Source organism: Phacochoerus africanus, chromosome 8, assembly GCF_016906955.1.
Source record: "Phacochoerus africanus isolate WHEZ1 chromosome 8, ROS_Pafr_v1, whole genome shotgun sequence".
Classification (NCBI taxonomy): domain Eukaryota; kingdom Metazoa; phylum Chordata; class Mammalia; order Artiodactyla; family Suidae; genus Phacochoerus; species Phacochoerus africanus.
Genome location: NC_062551.1, coordinates 97,414,625 through 97,437,928, shown reverse-complemented (window position 1 = coordinate 97,437,928; position 23,304 = coordinate 97,414,625). Strand labels below are relative to the sequence as shown.

Sequence of the window (23,304 nt, the reverse complement as noted above, 5' to 3'; positions counted from 1 at the left end):
AGTTATAAAGTTTTCCTACTCGCATATCCATTCCTCAAACTAGCTGGATGCTGGTGTGTTAAAACCAGCTGTGCAAAATACAAAGGGGGAGAATAATGGGCCAGGATATTGCTGTTTCTTATAACCACTTCCAGCTTCCAATGTTAACTTTTAATCACAACAGTAAATCAGCAGTCATTAACTATGTGGGCACAAAAGCTCATTATATTTTTCAAGTGTCTTGTTCTAGGAGAATAAGCTGCTTAATTTTCTACTCCTAGGACCTTTTGAGACATCCGCAGAATCCTGAAATATTGACTTTTCAAGAAACTGAAGTTTCAAAATAAAGAAAATGTGATTTGCAGGGCAGGTTGAGATTATTTTAAGGTTGGCGCGTCTACAGCAAAACGATGATATGACTCTGCCTCTTGGCTCTATTAATGCTGGGGCGGGGGGGGCTCCCCTCAAAATTAAGCGCACACTCAGCTAACGATTCTCCCACTTTTTGGAGTCAGAACTTAAAAATCACTGAAGGTCCCAAAGAGCTTTTATTTACAGGGGTCCTATCCATCAATATCTCCCCCAATAGAAATAAATGGAGGCATTTAAAACGATTCATTTGTCCATTCATTAAACATTGTTCACATAGATAATTATACTTATTAGCTCTATTTAAAAAAAATAGGGAAAAGAGTGGTGGTGTTTTACATTTGTGTATATCTTTTTTTGTCTGGCTCAAAAGAAACGGAAAACTGATTCTCTGCATTCAGCCTATTGTGAGAGGCTATTTTGGTTGAAGCAGGTGAAGGGAATCCGGCATCACCCAGCAATGCAGCTGGAAAAGGAAGGGGTACTTCAAGAGTCCATCCAGGCCATTGGGGGTGCTCTCCAGGGACCCCACCCCAAGCTCAGCAAGGGGCAGTAACCGCAGGCAAGCTGCAGCGTGGAACCCAAGACCACACTGATGAACTTCCACCCCTGGTTACAGCAAATCCCGAGGACCCTGCCGTTTGAGTGGATCCTCCCTTCCCTCCCGTTGTGACTGCGATGCGCTTCAGGGGTCACACAGTGCCGCCGAACTCTGACACCTTTCACTGCACAAAATGCAAGTCCTCCGTCTTTCCAGTTTCCACTAAAGGTTCTCCTGTGATCACTGCCAAGAGATGTAGTTTCTTTGGAAGTCACCGACCACTTTACTTTCCAGCCACTGTCCATCGAATGCCCACCCCTGAGCGACCCCAAGCTGCCTGTGAGCTGTCCCTCCCCGTGGGCCTGGGGCATGGTGAATGGCAGGTGGCTGGGGTCCCTCAAGCCTGGCGACGGGCCAAGGGCTTCCCCCTGTGTCACTCAGAGTATGAACAAGGCATGTGCCCCAAGGCTGAGGTTTAAGAAAAGCAATGATTATTTCTGGTTCATCAAGAAGGTTCTTAAGTGGAACCGGCCTTTGTTTTCTGTGAGCCTGTGGCCGACGAGGGAACAGCCACAGCTGCGAGGGTCCTGGACCCTGTCTTAGTGCTTTTGTGCCATCACAGCAAAGGCTAGCACAGCCGAAAGGCAAATATCTTCAATATTATTACAAAAATAGTTCTGAGGTTGTGAATCCCAGGAAGGGCCTCAGGAATCCCCAGATGTGGCCCTCAGAGCTCACTTTGGAAACTGCTGTGCTGTCTGTCGATATTGATGCCTTTGCTTAATGATGTGGCAGGACAATGTGACACATGCGTGATGGGAGGGAAGGCCTCATAAACTGCAGGCGTCTGGGGAAGCACCCCTTCCCCCCACGGCTGCCAGCACCCAGAAGGTTCGTTCACTGTTCTCCCTCTCAGACGGGCCGGTCCCCCAAGTGACTGTGTGGGTGTGGTTACCACAGCGGCCGCCAGACAGAGGGAACTGCTCCTATGGCGCATCTCAGCACCAGCACCACTGCCTTGCCCCATTATTGTTTATTTTATTTTATTTTACTTTACTTTACTCTATTTTATCTATATTTTATTGTCTTTTGTCTTTTTAGGGCCACACCTAAAAAGTGGCATGTGGAGGTTCCCAGGCCAGGGGTCTAATCAGAGCTACAGCTGCTGGCCTATACCATAGCCACAGCAATGCAGGATCCGCGCCACATCTGCAACCTACATCACAGCTCACAGCAACACTGGCTCCTTAACCCAGTGAGCGAGGCCAGGGATTGAACCTGCAACCTCATGGATACTAGTTGGGTTCGATAACCACTGAGCCACAGAGGAAACTCCTGTTATTTTTCTTTTCCTTTCTTTTTTTCTTTTCTTTTCTTTTTTTTTTTAGGGCTGCACCTGCCGCATATGGAAGTTCCCAGGCTAGGGGTCCAAGTGGAGCTACAACTGCCGGCCTACACCACAGCCACAGCAACTCGGGATCCAAGCCTCGTCTGTGACCTACACCACAGCTCACAGCAATGCCAGATCCTTAACCCACTGAGCGAGGCCAGGGATCGAACCCACAACCTCATGGTTCCTAGTTGGATTTGCTTCCGTTGTGCCATGACGGGAACTCCTGTTTTGCTTCTTTTAAACACAAAATTGTTCTTCAAAATTAAGAACACACTTTTATTAGGACTAAGGGACTTCGAGGGGAGGCACTGAAACATAAAAGGGCTATCGTCCTGGGTCTGAGGGAGCCGAAGGGTTTTGTTTCCAAGCATTGGGTTCCTGTCTCTGAACAGATTTCTAGAACTTATCACTAAACTACTCCTGTAACAGAGTGATCTGAGTCTGCACGTGGGGTGTATGCTCTGTATTCAGCAATATCATACAAAAGCAGCAAAATAAGAGAAGCCCCTTCCCCCGAGGCTTACTTTTCTCTCGTCTGTGGGGTAGTGGGTCGCATACCACAGGCTTCTCCTTCTCTCGGCCGTGATGGGGACTGGGCTGCAGGCCAGGGCTCTGTCCTCCTCCTTGGTCCTCTCGTCCTGCACCTGAGACACAGAACAACCACAGGACAGCCCTGCTTCCCGGAGCAGCTCCCACAATGGCTTTTCATTCCTGCCCCGGAGGATCATTTGTAAAGTCATGTGTACACTCTGCGGGATTTTATCCAGACACTTAAAAATGACCACAGTGCCACCTTGTCGATGTGAAGCTCATCGACACTGCCTGTTCCTGTCCCCGCTAAGCCTGTGAATTACAGGAATAGGCCTGCATGTTAAGTCGTCAGGCCTCCTATGTGTGTCCTAACCTGCAGCAGGAAGGGGCTGTGCTGTGTTCACAGAAGTCACACCTAACTGAGTAACCCAGCCATGGTCTGTCTTTAATTGAGAAGAAATCGATTAAAGGTGTAATCTTCTAGAACTTACACACAATAAGCGAAATCATAGCTAATGCATAAAAATGCTGCCTGGCCTTAGGGGGACCCTGGCCTAAATCAGACAGTCAGTCCAGGGGAGACGTGGGGAGTAGGAGTCAGAGTGAGACGGAGGATGGCTTCCCTGAAGGAAGGGCACTAACATGCCCTTGATTCAGGGCTGGAGGGGGCACCTCAAGTTACTGCCCAATGCCCGGGATCCAGCCTGCCCACTGAGAGCCCCCAGAGAGCACCCAAGGCCGCAGGGGGCCACGTATTAGGTTTACCTCCAGACACCTGCTTTTCTCTCACTCAAATGTGCATCGTAGACCTTTATTGCAGAACGCATGTTTTTCATGAGACGTACCAGGCCATCTGGAGCCAGGAGATGACAGCCACCTGTCCTCATCCTGGCCTCAGTGAGAGCCCAGCCCCACATAAAATACAGACCCCCGGTGTGGATACTGGTGCGAATGGAGGCCCTATCATCCACCCCACTACCGCCCAGGCACTGTGGTTTGTGACCCCCTGGTGAACTGTGGCGCCTGGATTATAGACTGTCCCCCCGACCCCCCTCTGCCTCCCTGGTCCCCAGACAGCCCACAGATAGGGAAGCCAAGCATCTCCTGGGCCTGAGGGGCTGTAACAGGTCCAGCCCATCTGACACATCACAGAGATAGGGCATCGGGAATGCTTATGAACCAAAAGCTTTAAGTAATTTCCATCAGCACTTAGGCATTGTTCAGAAATGGTTCCTGTAAGACATTTTAATTTTCTTTGCACATTATGTGTGCATATGCACACACTCGTAGCTGTGTGTGTTTGTGGAGGAAGCAAACACTATGATACCTTAAAGGATTTTCTGGCACACTCATATCTCAGAAGAGAGTGAGAGGAAAGGGTACCAGAAGATGGCTGGAATTCCCTGAGGCCCTTAAAGCATCCTGTCACCAGGTCCTGCCACCAGTGGGTCCATGCAAAAGGTGAGATGTAAGACCCCTGCAAACAAGGACACTTAGGATGGCTGTCATTGGTGGGCTGCCTGTGTGGTGGGGTGGGGTCCTCACACCAGAGACGCTCCCCTCAGAAGATGGAATGTGCATGCCCCAGGGCAGCCCTGGCCTCTGGGATGATGCTCCAGCCCCAGTCTGAGGTCAGGTCTGAGACAGCTGGCCCTCGATAAACTCTGGCTGCCAGGCCAGCTGACTGCGTGGAGGGAGCCTGGAGGTGAAGACAGAGTGGGGAGGCAGGCACTGCACCAGGGCCCCAAGTTGGAAGGGAAACATAGCAGACGTCCACTGGGCCACACCTTCCAGAACTGTCGTCTACAGTGTGGGCTGCTCTGCAGCAGGTGGCAGTGAGGTGTGGCAGCCTCATCTGCACCACCTGCCTCTGCTGCCTCACAGCTGAGCTTCTCACAGGCATTTGGGGGGAACAAAAGGGGACCGGAGTTTTCTGTCACTGAAAGAGAGAAGGGCCAGAAGATGCTCCCTTTCTGCCCCCAAAATGCCACATCTTATGAACAGTCCCATAGCAAACAAACCCGTCCTTGGCCGGGCCTCGTGATGGGACCTCAGGGGGTCACGGGACCACCGAGAGCTGGGCTGTCCATCACCACTGCATCATCAGAAGTTGGAGGTCTGAGATTTGGGGGAGCTCTTTTCGCCATGGTAACAGGGTGTGGCATCACAGAGTCGTCATATGTAGGTTTGAATCTGATTTCTACTGCTCAGTAAGTATGTGATTTACCTTCCTAAGCTCCTTTTCCTCATCTATAAGATGGGTCCAATCCCTGTTTTTCAGCATTCTGTAGGGGACTGAAGGAAACGCATAGCCCGGCACATGGCCTGGCACTTAGTAAGCCCTCAATAAAAACGAAGCTTCGTCCTCCCCTCCCACTTGCGTTCTGAGCAGCCCTGGAGGGGTTGGGTGATACTGTCCAAGGGAAGCCAGTTTTTGTTCTACAAGTATTTGTTTTCAATGAGTACTCTTTGCAGAAACAACACGTTAGGACAAGAACCTGTAGTTCTTCCAAAATATAGTACTGATTAATCAGCAGTTGACAGGAATGAACCATGTCACCTGGGAGTTCCAGGCTACTCTGCAGACAAGACCATGAAACTCTTTTGATCCTTACAAGGGGCTCCTGTAGCCAGATGCGGATCAGAGTGGCCAGCGTGTAGTACATCACAAGCAGGAGGATGGGGTTGGCATGGTGGTACCACGACAGGTCTGGGTTTGCTATGATCTTCCACGTGCTGGAACAGTCTATTTGAATTACCGATTTGATACCAAACAACCTGTGTAAAAACAAAGAGAATATGAACAGAATGCAACAGAATACGAACGACTTGTTTTAGCTCCTTCACAAGCTAGTCCTAGCTGCATTCCTCCTGCTCCAAATACTTCATGACTCTTCTCTGAGTGTAACTACATCTTTAAATAATATCTATATATGCTTGTATAATATACATATACTACAGGCATCCTTAAAGCATACACGGGTGTTAGAGTATGTGTGCATAAAATGCATGGCAACACTGCTCAGATGATCTTTACACTGCTTCACGAATCTAGCTAATACTAGGTCGTTGCACACCTATTAGAAATGTATGCTTTAACTGTCAATCAGCCCTATTAAAACCCTGAATTATTAAAATGTTGGGTATCTAGTAAAACATTACTAAGTCCAGCTAAATGAGCACATGCTTGGTTTCTGGTAGGACTAAGCATCAGCTCTTCAGTTAGTGTTGATATTATTGGAAAAATATTAAAATTGGACACAGTTCTATGATTCAGCCATAAAAGCCAGATATTGTATGCTAGTTTCTGGAAGACATATTTCTGTCAAGTTTTATTTATGGGCAATTTGATTTTTGCAAAGCATTAAAATTAGACATTTTTAATTGTTAACTTTGAAATGGGTTTTTAAAATGTTGATTTCTACTATACAACCAGGACATATCTGATGATATAATGGGAAATTGTGTAAATATGATTCATTTGGAAATTCACTTCATGTAAATTTTTTCTTAGAAATGACTTTACTAAATGAATGAAACTTTTACATGTCAACTAAATTTCACATCTTTCCAGTGTTTGCAGCTTTTATATGCAAATTCCCTTGATTTTTTATGTCACATTCTCCATTCAGCTATAAGGATTTCTAACACTGCATGACCTCCACTTGTAAAACCTCTCAGAGCAGTTGCTGTTATTATCCCAAGGCTCATGCCGTATTTCTGAATTGCTGAATGTACATTTTAAAGAAAGCTAACTAGAAATTAAATTTCCTTCCACTTTAATCAGAATAAAATGAGTTATACCAGAACTTGTTATTATAGGTCTTTTCTTCCAGGTCCAGGCAGATTTTTTTTTTTTTTTTTGGTAGTTCGCATTAGAAAGAAATATTACCTGATAACAAAAGAGTTATGTACTACTGAGAATGGTGGAACATCCTGAACAACATCATTTTGTAGTCCTAGATTAAAATGCAAATTTCTTGCATAAAATAAATACACAGAACTGAAAGCTTTTGGATTTAGGATCAGAGGAGCTGGACAGTCCCCCTCCCTCTCCCCTTTCCCTTCCCCCTCCTCCCTCTCTTCTCCCTCCCCGACCCTTCCCCATCCATAGCCAGGCAGGGGGCACAGCCATCTGTCCTTCCCCCACGGAGTCCTTGCTCTGCCATCTTTCCCTCCCCCTAAAGCTCTCCTAACATCTGGTGGCACATGGTGACTCTAACTTGGCTCTGACTTGCAGGGTATTTGATTTTCCTTGCAGGTATTAGCAGATTTATAAAACCTCCACCTGTTTTCAGGTTCACTCCAGACCACATCTGCTCAGTCTCTGGTAATACAGAAACCAAGCCATTCACAAGAAATAACGTAATACTGAAAATAAAACCCTACTTTAAAACATTTCATTGTGGTAAAATACACATAGCATAAAATTTATCATCTTACATTTTTAAGTGTACAGTGTTGGGGTATTAAACACATTCACATCATGGTATAACCATGTCCAGAACGTGCCACCTTGCAAAATTAAAACTGTCCCCATTAAACACTAGCTTCCCCTCCCCGCTCTCCTCAGCTCATGGCCACCATCATTCTGCTTTCTGTTCCATGAAGAGGCTTGCTCTGGGTACCTGGAAGACTGTAAGTAGGCTCATACAGTATTTGTCCTTTTGCGCCTGGCTTATTTCACTGAGCAGAATGTCCCAAAGGTTCATCCACATTGTATCAGGTGTCTGAATCGCCTTCCTTTTGAAGGCTGAATACTATTCCATTGTCTGGATGGACCACATTTTGTATCCATTTCTCCAAAGACAGACACTTTGGGCTATTGCGAATAACGTTGCCATGAACATGAGTGTACAAACACCTTTTCCAGACCCCACTTTCATTATTTTTGCCCATATACCCAGAAGTAGAACTGTTGAGCCACACGGTAATTTTCAATTTTTTGAGGAACCACCATCCTGTTTCCCACAGAGACTAAACCAGTTCACATCCCTCCAACAGTGCACAAGGGTCATATGTCTGCACATCACAGCCAACCCTTGACTTTTCTGGGTTTTGATGGCAGCCATCCTCATGGGTGTGCCTTTGGATACCACACTTTGAATTCAGTCTCTTCTTTTCAAGGGCTCTGAGTGCTTTAGGAACCGAGGCTCTCATACTGATCCCGGGAGGCATGTTCTTCAGCTACATAAGCCCTTACCAACTAGGTGGATGAGTACCAGCGAGGCTGATAAAAGTCTGGATAGGTTTTAAATCTTTGGATGGAAATATATTTTTTCGAAATAGGGCAAAACGATCATTTGGAGGCAAAGACTCCTCTCCATAAAACATTTCAAAATAATCTTCTAGGAGTTCCTGCTGTGGCTCAGTAGGTTAAGGACCCAACACTGTCCCTGTGAGAATGTGGGTTCAATTCCTGGCCTCACTCAGTAGGTTAAGGATCCGCATGCTATGGAGTAGGTTGCAGATGTGGCTTGGATCCGGCATTGCTGTGGCGGTGGCTTAGGTCTCAGCTCAGCTCTTAGCCCAGGGGACTTCCATATGCTGCAGCTGTGGCCATAACATGAAAATATATAATTAAAAAAATAATAATAATTCTCTCATTTTAATCTTAGATCCTTCCATTGAAATAAAGGGGGCCCAGAGGGAAGAAACGGCAGAGGAGGAAGCAAAGCAGAGGCAGACCTCTCCCAGCCTGGGTGCAGAGCCCAGGCTGGCGTAACTCTAGCTGCCTGGAAGGTCCTTGGGGACTTAATCTAAACAAACATGGGAACCTTGATGAGGCTCAGGGCGGTAACTGTGGGGAAATGACGTTAACCACCTGAAAACAACCCACTTTTCCTCTCATTCCATCCTTTCCCACTCTCTCCCTACCCTGATGGCCACACATCTAGGGTAACCAAACATGGGTTTATTTTTAAATGTTAAAAAATGATAAGGATTCAAGTGGCACACATTGTACTTTTTCTTTTCTTTCTTTTTAGGGCTGTGCCCACCCCATATGGAAGATCCCGGGCTAGGGGATGAATTAGAGCTGCAGCTGCCGGCCTACGCCACAGCCACAGCAACGAGGGAGCTAAGCCATGTCTGTGAACTACACCACAGCTCACAGCAATGCCAGATCCCCAACCCACTGAGTGAGGTCAGGGATGGAACCCACATCCTCACAGATATTAGTCAGATTAGTCTCCACTCCACTACAATAGGAACTTCTTTACTTCATATTTTGACTTTAAAATATATCCATTAAATTAAATGGGCTTAGCATGACTGTATAATAAACTTGAAAAAATCAGAGGCTGTAGGGCTCAATGGAAAGAACAGGAATCCAGATATGGGCTGGATTACTGCCTGTATCATCCTGCCTGGATCACTAGTGATGTGACCTTGCATATGGCAATGAACCTCTCTGAGCCCCAGTTTCCTCACTTGGAAAATAAGCACAGTAAATATGGAACTGGATGAGGTGTTGTGAAGATTGGAAATTATGGGCCTAACATTTTGGAAACCCTTCTCAGGCCAGCTCAACTTAGAATTGTTGGATTGGGATTTGGAAATATCCTGTGTAAAACGGTTTTGAACTGCAAGCTAGATGATCACTGAATTTCTTTTTGAAATAGATAAATATTAAATTCTCCCTCATATAAAAGTATAGATGTAGGTAATTCAAGCTGGAATGATACAGCTACTGTTTAGACAGCAATGCTAATATTTGAATTTAGTGCTATTTAATTTATGAGGAATCAGTAGAGAATAGTTGCTTGGTGGTACATTCATGCTGTAATCTAAATATCTTTATATTCTTTCTTCTCACACATGGAGTACACTCTTTCCCACCCTAAGAAAAACATCTCAATTCCTGTCACGGCTCAGTGGAAATGAATCTGACTAGCATCCATGAGGATTCAGGTTCAATTCCTGGCCTTGATCAGTGGGTCAAGGATCCAGCGTTGCCATGAGCTGTGGTGTAGGTTGCAGACATGGCTCAGATCTGGCATTGCTGTGACTGTGGTGTAGACCAGTGGCTACAGCTATGATTTGACCCCTAGCCTGGGAACCTCTATATGCCCTCGGGTACAGCTCTAAAAAGACAATAAAAGAAAAAAAAAGAAAAAAAAATCACAAAAGAGTACCCTGTGATGCAACTCACCAGCTGGGTTCCTAGGTGATGCTTGGTCCCCTCTTACAGTTTAGGATATAGCTCCTTAGAGTTCCGCAGAATTGTGTCTGATAAGCTTCAGTGGAGAAGTACTATCATAGCAAAAACTCCCTTTTGGAAACGGGGAATATGGGAAACACACCAGGCTACAGTTATTATCAAATTCTGCTGTACAATAACTGGGAAGATTTCCCGCCTGGCAGACCAGTCATTCTCCAGCTGGCAGCTCTTGGTTCTTGTCTCTGAGTGGGACTTTCTTATCTACTGTCTTCGTGACCTATTGATCTCTGCCAGTACGAATCCCATCCATTCCCCAGGCCCACCTCAATGTGCATGGTTGATGTTTTGGTGTATCTGATGTCTACAGTTCTCGTTTAACCACAGGTCACAATGTCTTCTATTATCAGGCTTCTCTTATATGGCTTTGGCCTTGTGTCTTGAAATAGGTGGTTAAACACGAGAGCCCAAATCATGTATTTCTTAGCAGCTTCTGTAGCACCAGCAGCAGTTTTCTAAACATAGCCTTTATTCAGAATTATCACAAGGGTGGCCTCAGGAGCAGCCTTACTAATAATTTCTCAAAGTCAGTGGAAGAATCAATCAAGAATGAAAGAATTTAGATTTCATTCATGTCATCAATGTGAACATAATTCAATAGACATAAGGTAGATATATTCCAAGGACTCAGTTATGTCGGTCTTGAAACTGCTTGTTTCTTTGTTATATTTTGGCCTTGGCTGCTCTATCCATGTTTCATGCTTTACTTAACATACAGCCCAAAGACAGAGGTTCTAGGTTGGGTGATTCAATGCAAACTCCTCCATTACTCTCAATGCACCGCTGACATTCACCTTCTTGATTTTTCTCTGATGGACCCAGGCCAGTTGCTGCAACTTCAGGCATAATATCTTTCACGAAGCGTCTCTGAGAGGCAGTCAAGAGGTGAATCTGATTTCAAGAGCTTCAAGTGTCTATCCAGAATCACTTCCTTTAGTCTGAAGGACCTATTCTGTGTTGTTCAGATCTGCCGATGCCAAATACTCTCTGTTTTCATCTAAGAACATCTTTATTTGGTCTTTATTCTTTCCACCTATATCCTTGGATATAAAATTACACCTTGATTTTTTTTTCTTTCTTTCCTCAGAACTTGAAAGATGCCTTCTTGCCATTTGACGGGCATCATTTCTGATGAGAGGTCTGTGATAATTCCTATTCTCATTCCCTTGCACATAATGTACTTTTTTTTTTTTTTTTGCTTTTTTTAGAGCTGTACGTGCAGCATACAGAAGTTCCCAGGCTAGGGATCGAATTGGAGCTGCAGCTGCTGGCCTACACCACAGCCACAGCAATGCAGGATCTGAGCTTCGTCTGTGACCTATACCAGGCTCACGGCAACTTGAATACTTTACCCACTGAGTGAGGCCAGGGATCAAACCCAAATCCTCATGGATACTAGTCGAGTTTATAACCACTGTGCAGAGCCATAAGTGGAGCTCTGTGCATAATGTACTTTTTATTATGATGTTTTTAATATTTTTCTCTATCTCTGCCATTCAAAATTTAATTATATTGTGGCTTGGTGTGGTTTTCTTTGCTGCTTGTTTAGATTGAGAAATTTTGAACTTCTTGGATTTATGGATTTATATTTTTCATCAAATTTGGGAAACATTTGGCCATTATTTCTTAATTTTTTTTTTTTGTACTCACATTTCTAAGATTTCAATTACACTTATGTTAAACCTTCTGAAATTATCCTACAGGTTACTGTGGATCTGTTTATTATTATTATTATTATTCCTCAATCTCCTTTCTTTCTCTCCTTCAATTTGGATAGCTTCTAAGACCCTATGTTTAAGTTCTCTAGTCTCTTCTTCTGTGATGTCTAATTTTCTCTGAAGCCCCTTTAATGAATTTTTAATTTCTGCTATGGGATTTTTTTTTTTAACACCTCTCTCACTTCCACTTGTTCTTTTATTCCATTGGTTGATTCCTATGGAGTCTGTTTTTGTCTTCATGATGTTCATATTCTTCCACCTTGAAAACAATTAAAAGAGCTGCTTCAAATAGTTTCCCATTTCTAGGTCAGTTTTCACTGATTGACTTATTTCCTGTTCTGGTACGACTAATAATTTTCAACTGGATTCTGGACACTGCAATGTTTATATTACTGAGTGTCTGGATTGCGGTGTTTTCCTTTAAAGTGTTGAGTTTTGTTTTACTAGGCAGGTAAGTCACCTGGAGATCAACGTCACCCTAGCAGGCTTGCTTCTCAGTTTCATTACAGCAGGTCTAGAGGAGCCTCTCCCGTACGGCTAGTTGAGCCTCAGAAGTCTCCCCACTTTGGCCTGAAGTAAAAGGTTTTCCCAATCTGTGTGAGTTCCAGGAGTTTCTGAGTTTACAGTTCCTCAACATGTGCTCTGTGCCCCAGAGTTTTGCCTTGCCTAACTTCATGGAGTCTCCCCCTCTGCAAGCACAGCTTAGAATTCAGCTAAAGCATCTGGGTGGATTTCTGGGGCTTTTCCATGCCTAGCTTCCTCTCCATTAGCCTGTGCCACAAGTGTAGCCCCCTCTGCCTCTCCAAACTCTGGTCTCTGCTTCTGCAATCCAGCAAGTCACCATGCTCTGCGTGGGTCTCCTTTCCTACATAATGTGCAGTAAGTGCTACCAGGGACAAAGTTGGAGTAACATAGGTCCTTCTGTTTCACAAATGTGCACTCTTAAACACCTCGATACGCATGTTAACTTCTTATTTTAAAAAAGGAATACTCTTTGCATAGAAATGGCCCACAGCTACTTTCTAAGCCAAGGAGAACATGAACAGGATGAAGGCAAGCTATAGTCTTGTTCTGGATGTTTCGGAACACAGAATCAACAGTCTTGATCTTACAGACTTGATTGATTTCAACAGTCTTGACCTTACAGACTTTCCAAGTCTAGAACTGGGAAGGTACATGGGTTCAAGGATCCTTAATAAGGACAAAAATAAGTCCCCTCAAAGGGGGCAAAACAGAAAGTCCTGGGGCACCTTTTCGACTGTACCCACCTTCTGACACATTTGCCTCCAGAAGGCCCTAGCATCCCTGAATGATGTGGTCGGGTGGCAGGGCAGGTATGGGGACTACCCTTGAGAATAGTGGGGCCAGCAAGGCAGCCTGAGAGCCACCAGGAGATGGGGACAGACTCTCCTAACACTCCAAAAGTCTATGGTGCCTGTCAGCACAAGTAAAGACCAAACATCTAACTTGTTGGTGGGAGAGGGGGGAACCGTGTTAGTTTCACACAGGAGAGAAAGCAAGGATACAATGTCAAAAAGGCAAGGGAAGTCACATGTCCACAGAGAGCAAGGTTTGTGTTTCCAACCCTTTTAAGGAATTTCCTCAATGGTAGACAAAGATCTTTGCTGGAGCAAGACTGAACCCGTGTCTAAGTGACCTCCCAACAACACACTCCTGTCCTCGTGGCGTCCCATCTGTGTGAAGACTGACTGCTTTTACACTTGAGTTCTTGCTGTTTTGGCTTCCAACCCCCCGTTTCCCCCTGAATTGCATCATATGAAAAACACAGCCAATGTTTAATGTCTTTTTTCATTAGTTTCTTGCTTATGCTTGAAAAGCATTTCCATGCCAAACCCATATATGCTTTTTTGGGGGGTAGAATAAGAATCTGACAGTTTCCACAGAACATTGTTTTCTTAAGCTTGGAAAAACTTTGCATTGAGTCCCCCGGGCTCTGTATCATGGCTTTGAAGTCCTTTTTGGAACATGTATGACTTAACGGGCTGCCAGTTTGCTGTAATTGGGCTCTATACTACATGTGCAGAATGCTGCTTTCTAAGAAAAGCTTTCTGTCCGGAGGACGATTTTGCACCAGGTAGAAGGTGTGCTGTCTTTAAGACAGGGATGGGTGACGGACAAGTTGAGGCCATGTGGTTGTTCCTTTCTATTTCCCTTTGGAAGGCCCTCGAGCCTTCTCTGATGTCACATCTCAGTTTCATAGGAGAACATTTCCAGTGTATGAAGGCTGTAAATGTATGGTCTGTTTCCCTTGCCTGAACACATTTTCACCTCTGAGAGAAATGTGAGAAATGAGTCAGAACCAGGACTTCCAGGACCAGCTGGTCACCCTGTACAACTTCTTATGACAAGACCACGCTCAACCTCTAAGCCATGCGGCATTTCTTGCTGGGAGTATGAGAAAAGAAACGGCAAATGTGGGCATTTCTATACCCATGAAAATAACTTTCTCTAAGTAGCTATAATGTAACATAGATTTAAATACCTCATTTTAAAGTCTTACATAGTTAATAACCAATGATATTACAAAGTCAGAGAGAATGTGCCTCACACCACACATGCACATGGGTCCTCCCATGAACCAGGTGCCATGTCGAATGTCCTAGGCCAGCTCTGCTGGCAATCTGCTACTGGCTTCATTACACACGCAAGTCCGAGGCACAAATGAAGGCAAAGTTAGGAAGTGGTGGGGCTCATGAATCCAGGCTTGCTGGCTTCAAATCACATGGCCTCATTTCTCATATACAGTAAGTGGTGATATAAGAAAACTCCTGGAGTTTCACGAAACCCTAAGAAAAGGGCATTAGTCATAGGGGAGTTCCTTTTCAGGACACATTTATTAAATTCATCCTTTTATTTGCTGAGTCCTGACTCTGTGCTGGGCACTATAGTCAAGGCTGGGGATATGCAGATAAATAAGATACTACTCCTGTCATCAAAGAGCACCACACTCTAGTGGGAATATTACTCAAATATGGTGGGATGCTTTTAGAAAATGTGCTCTGACCTATTCACACAGGAAGGTCATTGTCAAGCTTACCTTCCATAGAACAGCCTGTCTGGATAGTGGTAGCAGAGAGGTGATTTGCCCATTTCTTTCTGATCATCAAAGCAGCAAGAATAACACTCATCAGAGTATAGTCCAGGGAATGAATGTGAAGAAACCACTCTAGATGGACAAATGAAGCCCTGAAAGGATCAGGGGTAACAGCCCCCGGTATTCACACAGATCAGGGAAGATCTGAAACCTGCATTCCTGGTGTGACTTGGTGGAGCTGGGGTGGGCATTAAGCATCTTGTCCTCCAAGTACTAGGGTTTGTATTTGAATTGCAGATTGTTACTTATGGGCAGATACAGAGGCTGGCCATCATTGTTCTAATTGACTGAAACAGCTTCCAGGGGATTTAAAGAAGCTATATCTTTTTTTCTTACATTCAAGAGCAACCAGGTATATGGAGGAAATTAGAAAGCTGCCATAAATGCCCAGGAAAAGATGATCTCAGAAGAGACCAGGAAAAATCTTAAGCTTGCATCTCAAGTTGATCCCTGCCCAAGACTCTACAACAATTAAAAAAAAAAAATGCAGCAAACCCCTGGTTCCAATTTCCAGAGTTAATACATTATAAAATGCAAATGCCCAGTTTTCAATAAATATCATAAGGTATACAAAGAAACAGGTAAGTACAACCTATTCAAAGGAAAAAATTATTAACAGAAACCATACCTGAAGATGGGCAGTTATTGGACTTACTAGAAGATACTTTTACAAAACTATCTTAAAGATGCTTAAAGCTAAACAAAGGCAAGAAAATGATGTATGCACAAAATGAGAATACCAATAAAGAGAAATTGTAAAAAGAAAACAAAATGAAATTCTGGAGCAGTGAAATACAATAACTGAAATGAAAATATACCAGAAAAATTCAAAAGCGGATTTGAGGAGGCAAAAGAAAGAATCAATGAATTTAAAGAGAGGAAAATTTGAAATTATGGTGTCTGCGGAAGTAAGGAAAAAAAGGATGAAGTGAACAGAGCCTAAGGGACCAGCAAGTGGACAAATGAATTGTGGGGAGTCCAATAAGGAGAAGAGAAAGATAAAGGGGCAGAAAGAATATTTAAAGAAATAATGACTTATATTTTCCCAAAGGTAATGAAAGACATGAATCTTCAAGAAGCTTATAAACTCAAAAAGATGCATGCTGAGATGAATTATAATCAAACTGTTGAAAGCCAAAGAAAGAATCGTGAAAGCAGCAAGAGAGAAGTGACTTGTCACATACACGTAATCCTCAGTAAGATTATCAGCTAATTTCTCTTAAGAAACCTTGGAAACCAGAAGGCAGTGGGCTGATACATTCAAAATACTAAAAGAAAACAACTGTCATCTAAGAATTCTATATCTGGCAAAACTTATCCTTCAGAAATGAGGGGGAGAGAGTTCCCGTCATGGCACAGTGGAAATGAATCCGACTAGGAACCATGAGGTTGAGGGTTTGATCCCTGGCCTTGCTCAGTGGGTTAAGGAGCCAGTGTTACTGTGAGCTGTGGTGTAGATCACAGATGCAGCTCAGACCTCGTGTTGCTGTGGCTGTGGTGTAGACCAGCAGCTATAGCTCTGATTGGACCCCTAGCCTGAGAACCTCCATGTGCCACAGGTGTGGCCCTAAAAAGACAAAAGACCAAAAAAAAAATGGGGGTGAGGGAACTATATATTCAGTATCCTGTGATAAACCATAATGGAAAAGAATATGAAAAAGAATATTATATATGTATAACTGAGTCTCTTTGCTATAGAGCAGAAATCAACAAACACAACATTGTAAATCCACTATGTTTCAATATGAGTTTTTAAAAAAGAAAATGAAACAACTGAACCATCTATAAAATTTTAAAAAAAGAAAAGAAAATGAAGCAACTGACTCAAATCCACGGACAGAGGTGCACAGGGCATTGTTCCATGCCATCACTGACAAGCAGCTGGAATAAAAGAAAAGTCTGCTGAAACCTGTAGAGACAGAGGAGAGATTCAAGAGAGAAAGGGAGTGTATATGTTTTTTGTTGATGTTTCCAATTGATCACTGTTCTTTACTTTGCTCCAAAAGGAGAGTATGCAAAATCAATCTTATCCTTTTAGAAGCCTAAAAACTGGAGTTTTGTCCATTAACACTGGTGTCCCATCCTGTAGAGCAGTGGTGATGGTTTCATAGGTGTGAAACTTATCTCCCCAAACTCATCAAATTGTATACATTAAATATGCATAGACTTTTGCATGTCAATCATATCTCAAGAAAATTTTTTGTAAAAGTTTTAAAAATGCAGGAGAACTTAAGACATTTGCAGATAAACAAATGCTGAGGAAGTTCATGATCACAAGATCTGCCCTGCAAGAAATGCTGAAGGGAGTCCTGCAGGTAAATAAAAGGACACTAGACAGTAACCGGAGGCATATGAAGAAACAAAAATCTCAGTAAAGCTAAGCACAAGAGGGGATTTCCCACTGGAGCACGCAGAAATGAGCCCAACTAGTATCCATGAGGATGTGGGTTCCATCCCTGGCCTTACTCAGTGGGTGGGAGATCTGGGGTTGCCATGAGTTGTGGCATAGGTCGCAGATGCCACTGGGATCCTACGTTGCTGTGGCTGTGGTACAGGCTGGCAGCTGTAGCTCCAATTCAACCCCTAGCCTGGGAACTTCTACATGCTGAGGGTGCGGGCCTAAAAGGACAAAAAAAAAAAAAAAAAGGTAAGCACTAGGGAAATCATGAGAAAATCATGAGAGCTACTAGTATTGTAACTAGGGTTTTAAACTCCACTTTTAAATTTTTTCTATGATTTATTAGAAAATTCATTAAAAATTATTCTGGAATACAATTATTCTGATAACAATGGAATTAAATTAAATTCAAAAAGAAATATCTCCAAAGAATTCCCAAATGTTATATTAATATATATAAATAGCACATATAAATAGCCAATGGATCAAAGAGGAAACACAAATGGAAATTAAAGCATATTTTAAACAGAATTAAAAATAAAACACACCATATCAAAATTTGCAGGATGCTGCTAATATAATATCTGAGTGGAGATTTAAACTTAAATTTACCAAAGTGTTTCTAAACACTTATATTAGAAAAGAAGAAAAATCTCAAATCAATGATTTCAATTTCTACCTTTAGAATAGCAACAGAGAAGAGACATAAAGAGGATATTAAATACAAAGTTTAATTTAATTAAGTCAATTAAACACTAAAGGAGTAGAAGAGAGGAAATTAAAATCTGAACTGAAATCAATAGAAAACAGAAAATCAAGAGAGAAAAACAAGGGCTAGTTCTTTGAGAAGATGATAAATTGATAACCTTTAGCTGGACTGAATAGCAAAAAAAATACAAAAGTTACTAATCTCTGGAATAAATATCATTACTGATGCTACAGGCATTCAAAAGAAAGTAAGCATTATTATATGCCAATAAACTTGACATCTTATGTGCAAAGGCAAATTCCTTGAAAGACACAAACTACCAAAATTCATTCAAGAAAAAGTAACCTGAGAAGTCATATATTAAAGAAGTTGAATTTCTGGTTGAAATTTCTGTTGAATTTCTGGTTGAAAACCTTCCCATAAAGAAAACTATGCGCTTTCCCTCATAGTTTCAGAAGTGAATTCTTCCCAACACTTAAAGAAGAAATAATACAAATTCTAAACCAGCTCTTCCGATTACTGTAAAACAGGAAATACTTGAAATACCTGAATCATTACTCCATATGAAAACCAAGGGCATCCCAATAAAAGAAAACTACGGGCCATTATCTCTTATGAACACAGATGAGAAAATTCTAAACAAAATTTTATCAGTTCAAATTTGAGAATATGTAAAAAGGATAATATCCCTTGATCAAGTGAGATTTATGCTAGAAATACCAGGGTGGTTTAATATAAAAAATCAGTTCACTATATTAAAATTAGAAAAGAATTTAAAAAGTAATCTCAATAGATGCAGAAAAAGCGTTTTGACAAAAGTGAATATCGATTGTGGATTAGAACTCATCAAACTAAGAATATATGGGGATTTTGGTCAACCTAACAAAAAAACCTATGAAAACCTTCAGTCAACATCAGACTTGATGAAAGACTAAATGTTTTTCTCAGAAAAAAAGCTTCTTGAGAGAAACTCTGAAGAGAAAAATCAAAGCCTCTTGGTTCTCATTTGTAGTGCTAACCTTTCATCCTTGAGTCAGAGTTGCTTGGAACCAAAACAAAGAAGCTTACAGCCAAAGTTACTGCCTAAGTAACATTCTGCACTTCAGGAAGCCAAATGGTTATGAGGCAACATCATTCGGTATATTTATCCTCAAAATACTTTGCAAGTCAGCCAAATCAGCTTATCTACAACCTAAAAAATTAACGAGGTGTTACTGCACTGAATTAAAATCCAGACTGTGAATGAGAATCTTAATTCTAATAAACAAGATGGTCACACTTTCCAATAAAAAGTCTGATAGCAAAATAATTGTTTTGTTCCAAAACGCCCTTTCTTAAAAGATCACTTTAATTTTTCATAAGCTGTTATCTTAACTTGAAGGAAGAGTCCGTCTTCCTACCACCAGAAATTCTACGATCATTAATTTGCTATTAATTTTTAAAGTTGAAAGCACCTAAATGGACCTTCCAGGCATAGTTGGTAATATGTTCATTAATACTAATCATTTGGAGCAAATGTAGAAAAAATCATAACTGCCGACTATGCCTAATCTCTACTCCTCCTCCTATTTTGCAAGATTAAATGTAAAATGAGTCATTTTTTCACCTGGCAAGGTCCACTATATCCCACTCTATCCTGGACAGCCCAGACGGCACGTGGGCCGAAAGGTCCTGTCTTCCTGTGATGTGTGTGGGGAGCTGCTCTGCGGAAACGAAGGTTCTTGAACGAGCCTGTCTATCATGTCAACCAGGGCATTCAGGGCCCATAGGACAGGGCAGAACCTCCCTGCAAGCAGGGAGGGACCCTTCCTGGGAGATGCCCTTGGTAGCAAAGGTGACACCATGGGTCAAGGCTGGGAAGTTTCAGGTCTCTGGCTGGACGGACAGCTGGTGTGAAGGTCCCCGTCTGGTCAGGGGCTGTGGCTGTGTTGTACAAGATGTCAGGTGTCAGCCTGGGTGGGACACCCATTTCCCAGGGATCCTGGCCCCAGGTAACCATCAGGTTGGGGGGAATCGCCTAGACTCAGGGGTTCAAGAATTTACTGATTTTCCATTTATCTGTGGAAAGCCAATTCATTTCTCTTGGCTATTTTTCGCCTTTTAGAAGCACACAAAGGACCTGGGTCTGAGACCTGACACTCAGTCATAAGAATCTTCAAAGTGAATCACTGTGCTATGCACCTGAAATTAACACAACATTGTAAATCAACTGTGCTTCAACAAAAGAATGAATCTTTTCAAAAGGAAACCAAAAGTTTGGTTATTGTTATGTCACCTACCCACTCTACGAATTATTGTTTAACCGAGGAAAGGGTCAGTGTTAGCTGGTTGGGTCCGTTTATACACTCCTCAGTGGGAAAATGATCCCCTTTACATTAATTTTTCCCACACTGGACCGCTTTCAGAGGAAGTCTTGCCAACTAGTTGGCATTAAAAACAACCTAGTCTTCCTGTGCCATTTCTGTTAGCAAAGCTCAAGTGGTTCTAAAGACGATGGGCACCATAGCATCCTGGGTGAGGCTGCAAACCTGCATTTGCATGAACAACCCAGATCATACAACCATGTGCACAGCCAGCTGCACCAGACTCAACACAAGAGCTGACTGCACTGTGTCCTTTTCTAAAGGACCACTGGCTTCTCCAAGACATACACTGGGGCTGTTATTACTCCTTACGTATTATTGACATTTTCATCACTAGTATAAAAGTAGGATAAATATAATAAGTGATACTGTACTTTCCACGCTTTTTTTTTAAACATGTCTCTCATTTGCCACAGCATCACTCCACAGTGATGCTGGAGTTTGAGGCTTTGCTTTTTTTTTCTTTATTTCTTTCTTTTTTTTTTGGTCTTTTTGCCATTTCTTGGGCCGCTCCCGCGGCATATGAAGGTTCCCAGACCAGGGGTTGAATGGGAGCTGTAGCCACTGGTCTACACCACAGCCACAGCAACGCGGGGATCCGAGCTGCGTCTGTAACCTACACCATAGCTCAAGGCAACGCCGGATCTCTAACCCACTGAGCAAGGCCAGGGATCGAACCCGAAACCTCATGGTTCCTAGTCGGATTCGTTAACCACTGAGCCACGACGGGAACTCCTGCTTTTTCTTTCTTACCTTGTTTTAACACTGGAATAAACATGAGCTTTTCCTTCACTGAACTTACTGAATTTTCTTACACTGATTTATTGAAATAAGACATTGAAAGTACAATGGAGAAATCATTGTGTATTTATTTAATGCAGAAAGCTGCCTCCACAGAGGATGGCCTGCAAATCTCTCCCATTTCTTCCCACAACTCACATTCATTCTTCAACTGCACATTTTCAGGTTCAAAAAGCAGCAAAACAACAAAGCTGTGAATTTGAGCAAAGAAGTCCAACTCCTGCAGTGACTCCTGTGAACATTCTAGAAAAAGTTCAGAGGTCAGCAGAATGAAAGACAGGTAGAGATTATAAGATGCAACTTGGGGAGTTCCCTTCGTGGCTCAGTGGTTAATGATCCTGACTAGGATCAGGAGGATGCAAATTCGATCCCTGGCCTTGCTCAGTGGGTTAAGGATCCGGCATTGTCGTGAGCTATGGCGTAGGTCACAGGCAAGGCTCAGATCCCGTGTTGCTGTGGCTGTGGTGTAGGCCAGCAGCTGCAGCTCTGATTTGACCCCAAGCCTGGGAACTTCTATATGCCACGGGTTCAGCCCTAAAAGCCCAAAAAAAAAAAAAAAAAAAGCAACTTAAAGGGTTATTCAGCCACACACCCATTTCAGTGCTCACCATGCACACATTCGTGGTTCAGGTTGAGAAATAAATTTATGGGTTTCTTCATTCCCTATGTCATGATTAAGAAAACAGTAGACTAGATGTTTGACCCTCCTGTCAAACCCTCACCCTGGTCCACGTCAGAACTTCTGCCTGTATTGTCTAGATAATTTCAGGTGAGAAAACAAAGAATCTGCCTTGTGTCCAAAACTGTTTCTAGATGACTTCACCTCAGAATCACCTGCAGTCTCTTCTTCACAAGGAAAGTCAGCAGTGAGCTGACAAACCCTTAAAACTGGCTTTTCATTCTGTCGTCAAAGTAGACATTTGTTGACAGGGTTCCATGAATTTCAGGTCACATTCAGGCACCGCAGAGCACATCAGGTCCCCGGTCTCTGTCCCACCCTCCACACCTCTGCAGAAAACCCACAGGACACAGCTGGTTGGGACTTGTTGCTTCATCAGCTCGGCCAGCCTCTCAGGGAGGAAAACGGGTGAGGACCGTGAACACCGGCCAACACCTTGACCCCAGCCTCCTGGCCTTCAAGATAGAAGGTGTTTGCTGTCTCCAGAAACTCCTGAGAAAACCCCAAACCTTTTGAAGGACCACACTTGGGATGAGTTAAGCTGGATTTTGTTGAGTCTGCCATTTTTCTGAGGGAGACCTGCTAGATTAACAGCTGGAACTGGGCTCTCTAGTCCACTAAACAAACTGTGTTGAGCAGTATGGTAGCTGTCGTACTCAAGTTATGTGGATTCTTTTGGAAGGATTTTTGCTGAATTAACTTCACAAGAGTGGGCACTACATTTTTATGGTTATAACCATATAGAACCATGTACTTCAGTGGTGAGAAAAACCCCTTTCTCACTCTGCCTTAACCTCCTAAAGGTACACTCATCATTATCAAACAATGCGCCCCAATTTTATTTTTATTTTTGCTTTTTAGGGCTGCACCTGTGGCATATGAAGGTTCCCAGGCTAGGGGTCTAATCAGAGGTACAGCTGCCGGCCTATACTGCAGCTCACGGCAATGCCAGATCCTTAACCCACTGAGTGAGGCCAGGGATCGAACCCACAACCTCATGGTTCCTAGTCAGATTCGTTTCCACTGCACCACGACGAGAACTCCTGTGCCCCAATTTTATTTTGGGAAATATGGCTGTGCCAGTTTTATGCACAGCCAGGAGGGAACCTTCTGCCCTGCGCCTCCTCCATGCTGCACTTGCTCCCCATCCACTTCATCAGTCATTGGTCCCTGCTCACCTTCCCCACATGCTCCCCTGGCTAGAGCAGTGAAGAAACTCCAACCACGTCCAGGCGGAGCTGGAAGAAGCCTGTGATCTCTGGGGGCCGCTGAGTTGAGAGATGACCTCACCTTGGAGAAACATGAACCCCCAGATGCGTGCCCTGCCCGTGTATGGGATTTCAGTCCCAAAACCTGGGTGCAGACCAGCGAAGTAGCATCCTGGTGGCCCAGGATCAGGGAAACCACCAGATCCTCCTGCAGCCCGACCACTACCCAGCCCTGCAGGGCTCCTTCACAACGGAGGGACCTGGGCTTGCTCCTTACGCAT

General features: G+C 43.4%; 1 protein-coding gene across 1 annotated transcript in view; it reads right to left on the bottom strand.

The window, feature by feature from the left end:
• PIEZO2 (piezo type mechanosensitive ion channel component 2) overlaps nucleotides 1-23,304 on the bottom strand; it is a 302,891-nt gene that overhangs the window by 97,745 nt on the left and 181,842 nt on the right. The window contains exons 8-9 of the mRNA XM_047793685.1: nucleotides 5,429-5,591; nucleotides 2,807-2,926 (exon numbers count right to left, since the gene is read on the bottom strand). Of these exons, the coding sequence (XP_047649641.1) occupies nucleotides 2,807-2,926; nucleotides 5,429-5,591 (283 nt within the window). The remainder of the gene's footprint in view (nucleotides 1-2,806; nucleotides 2,927-5,428; nucleotides 5,592-23,304) is intronic.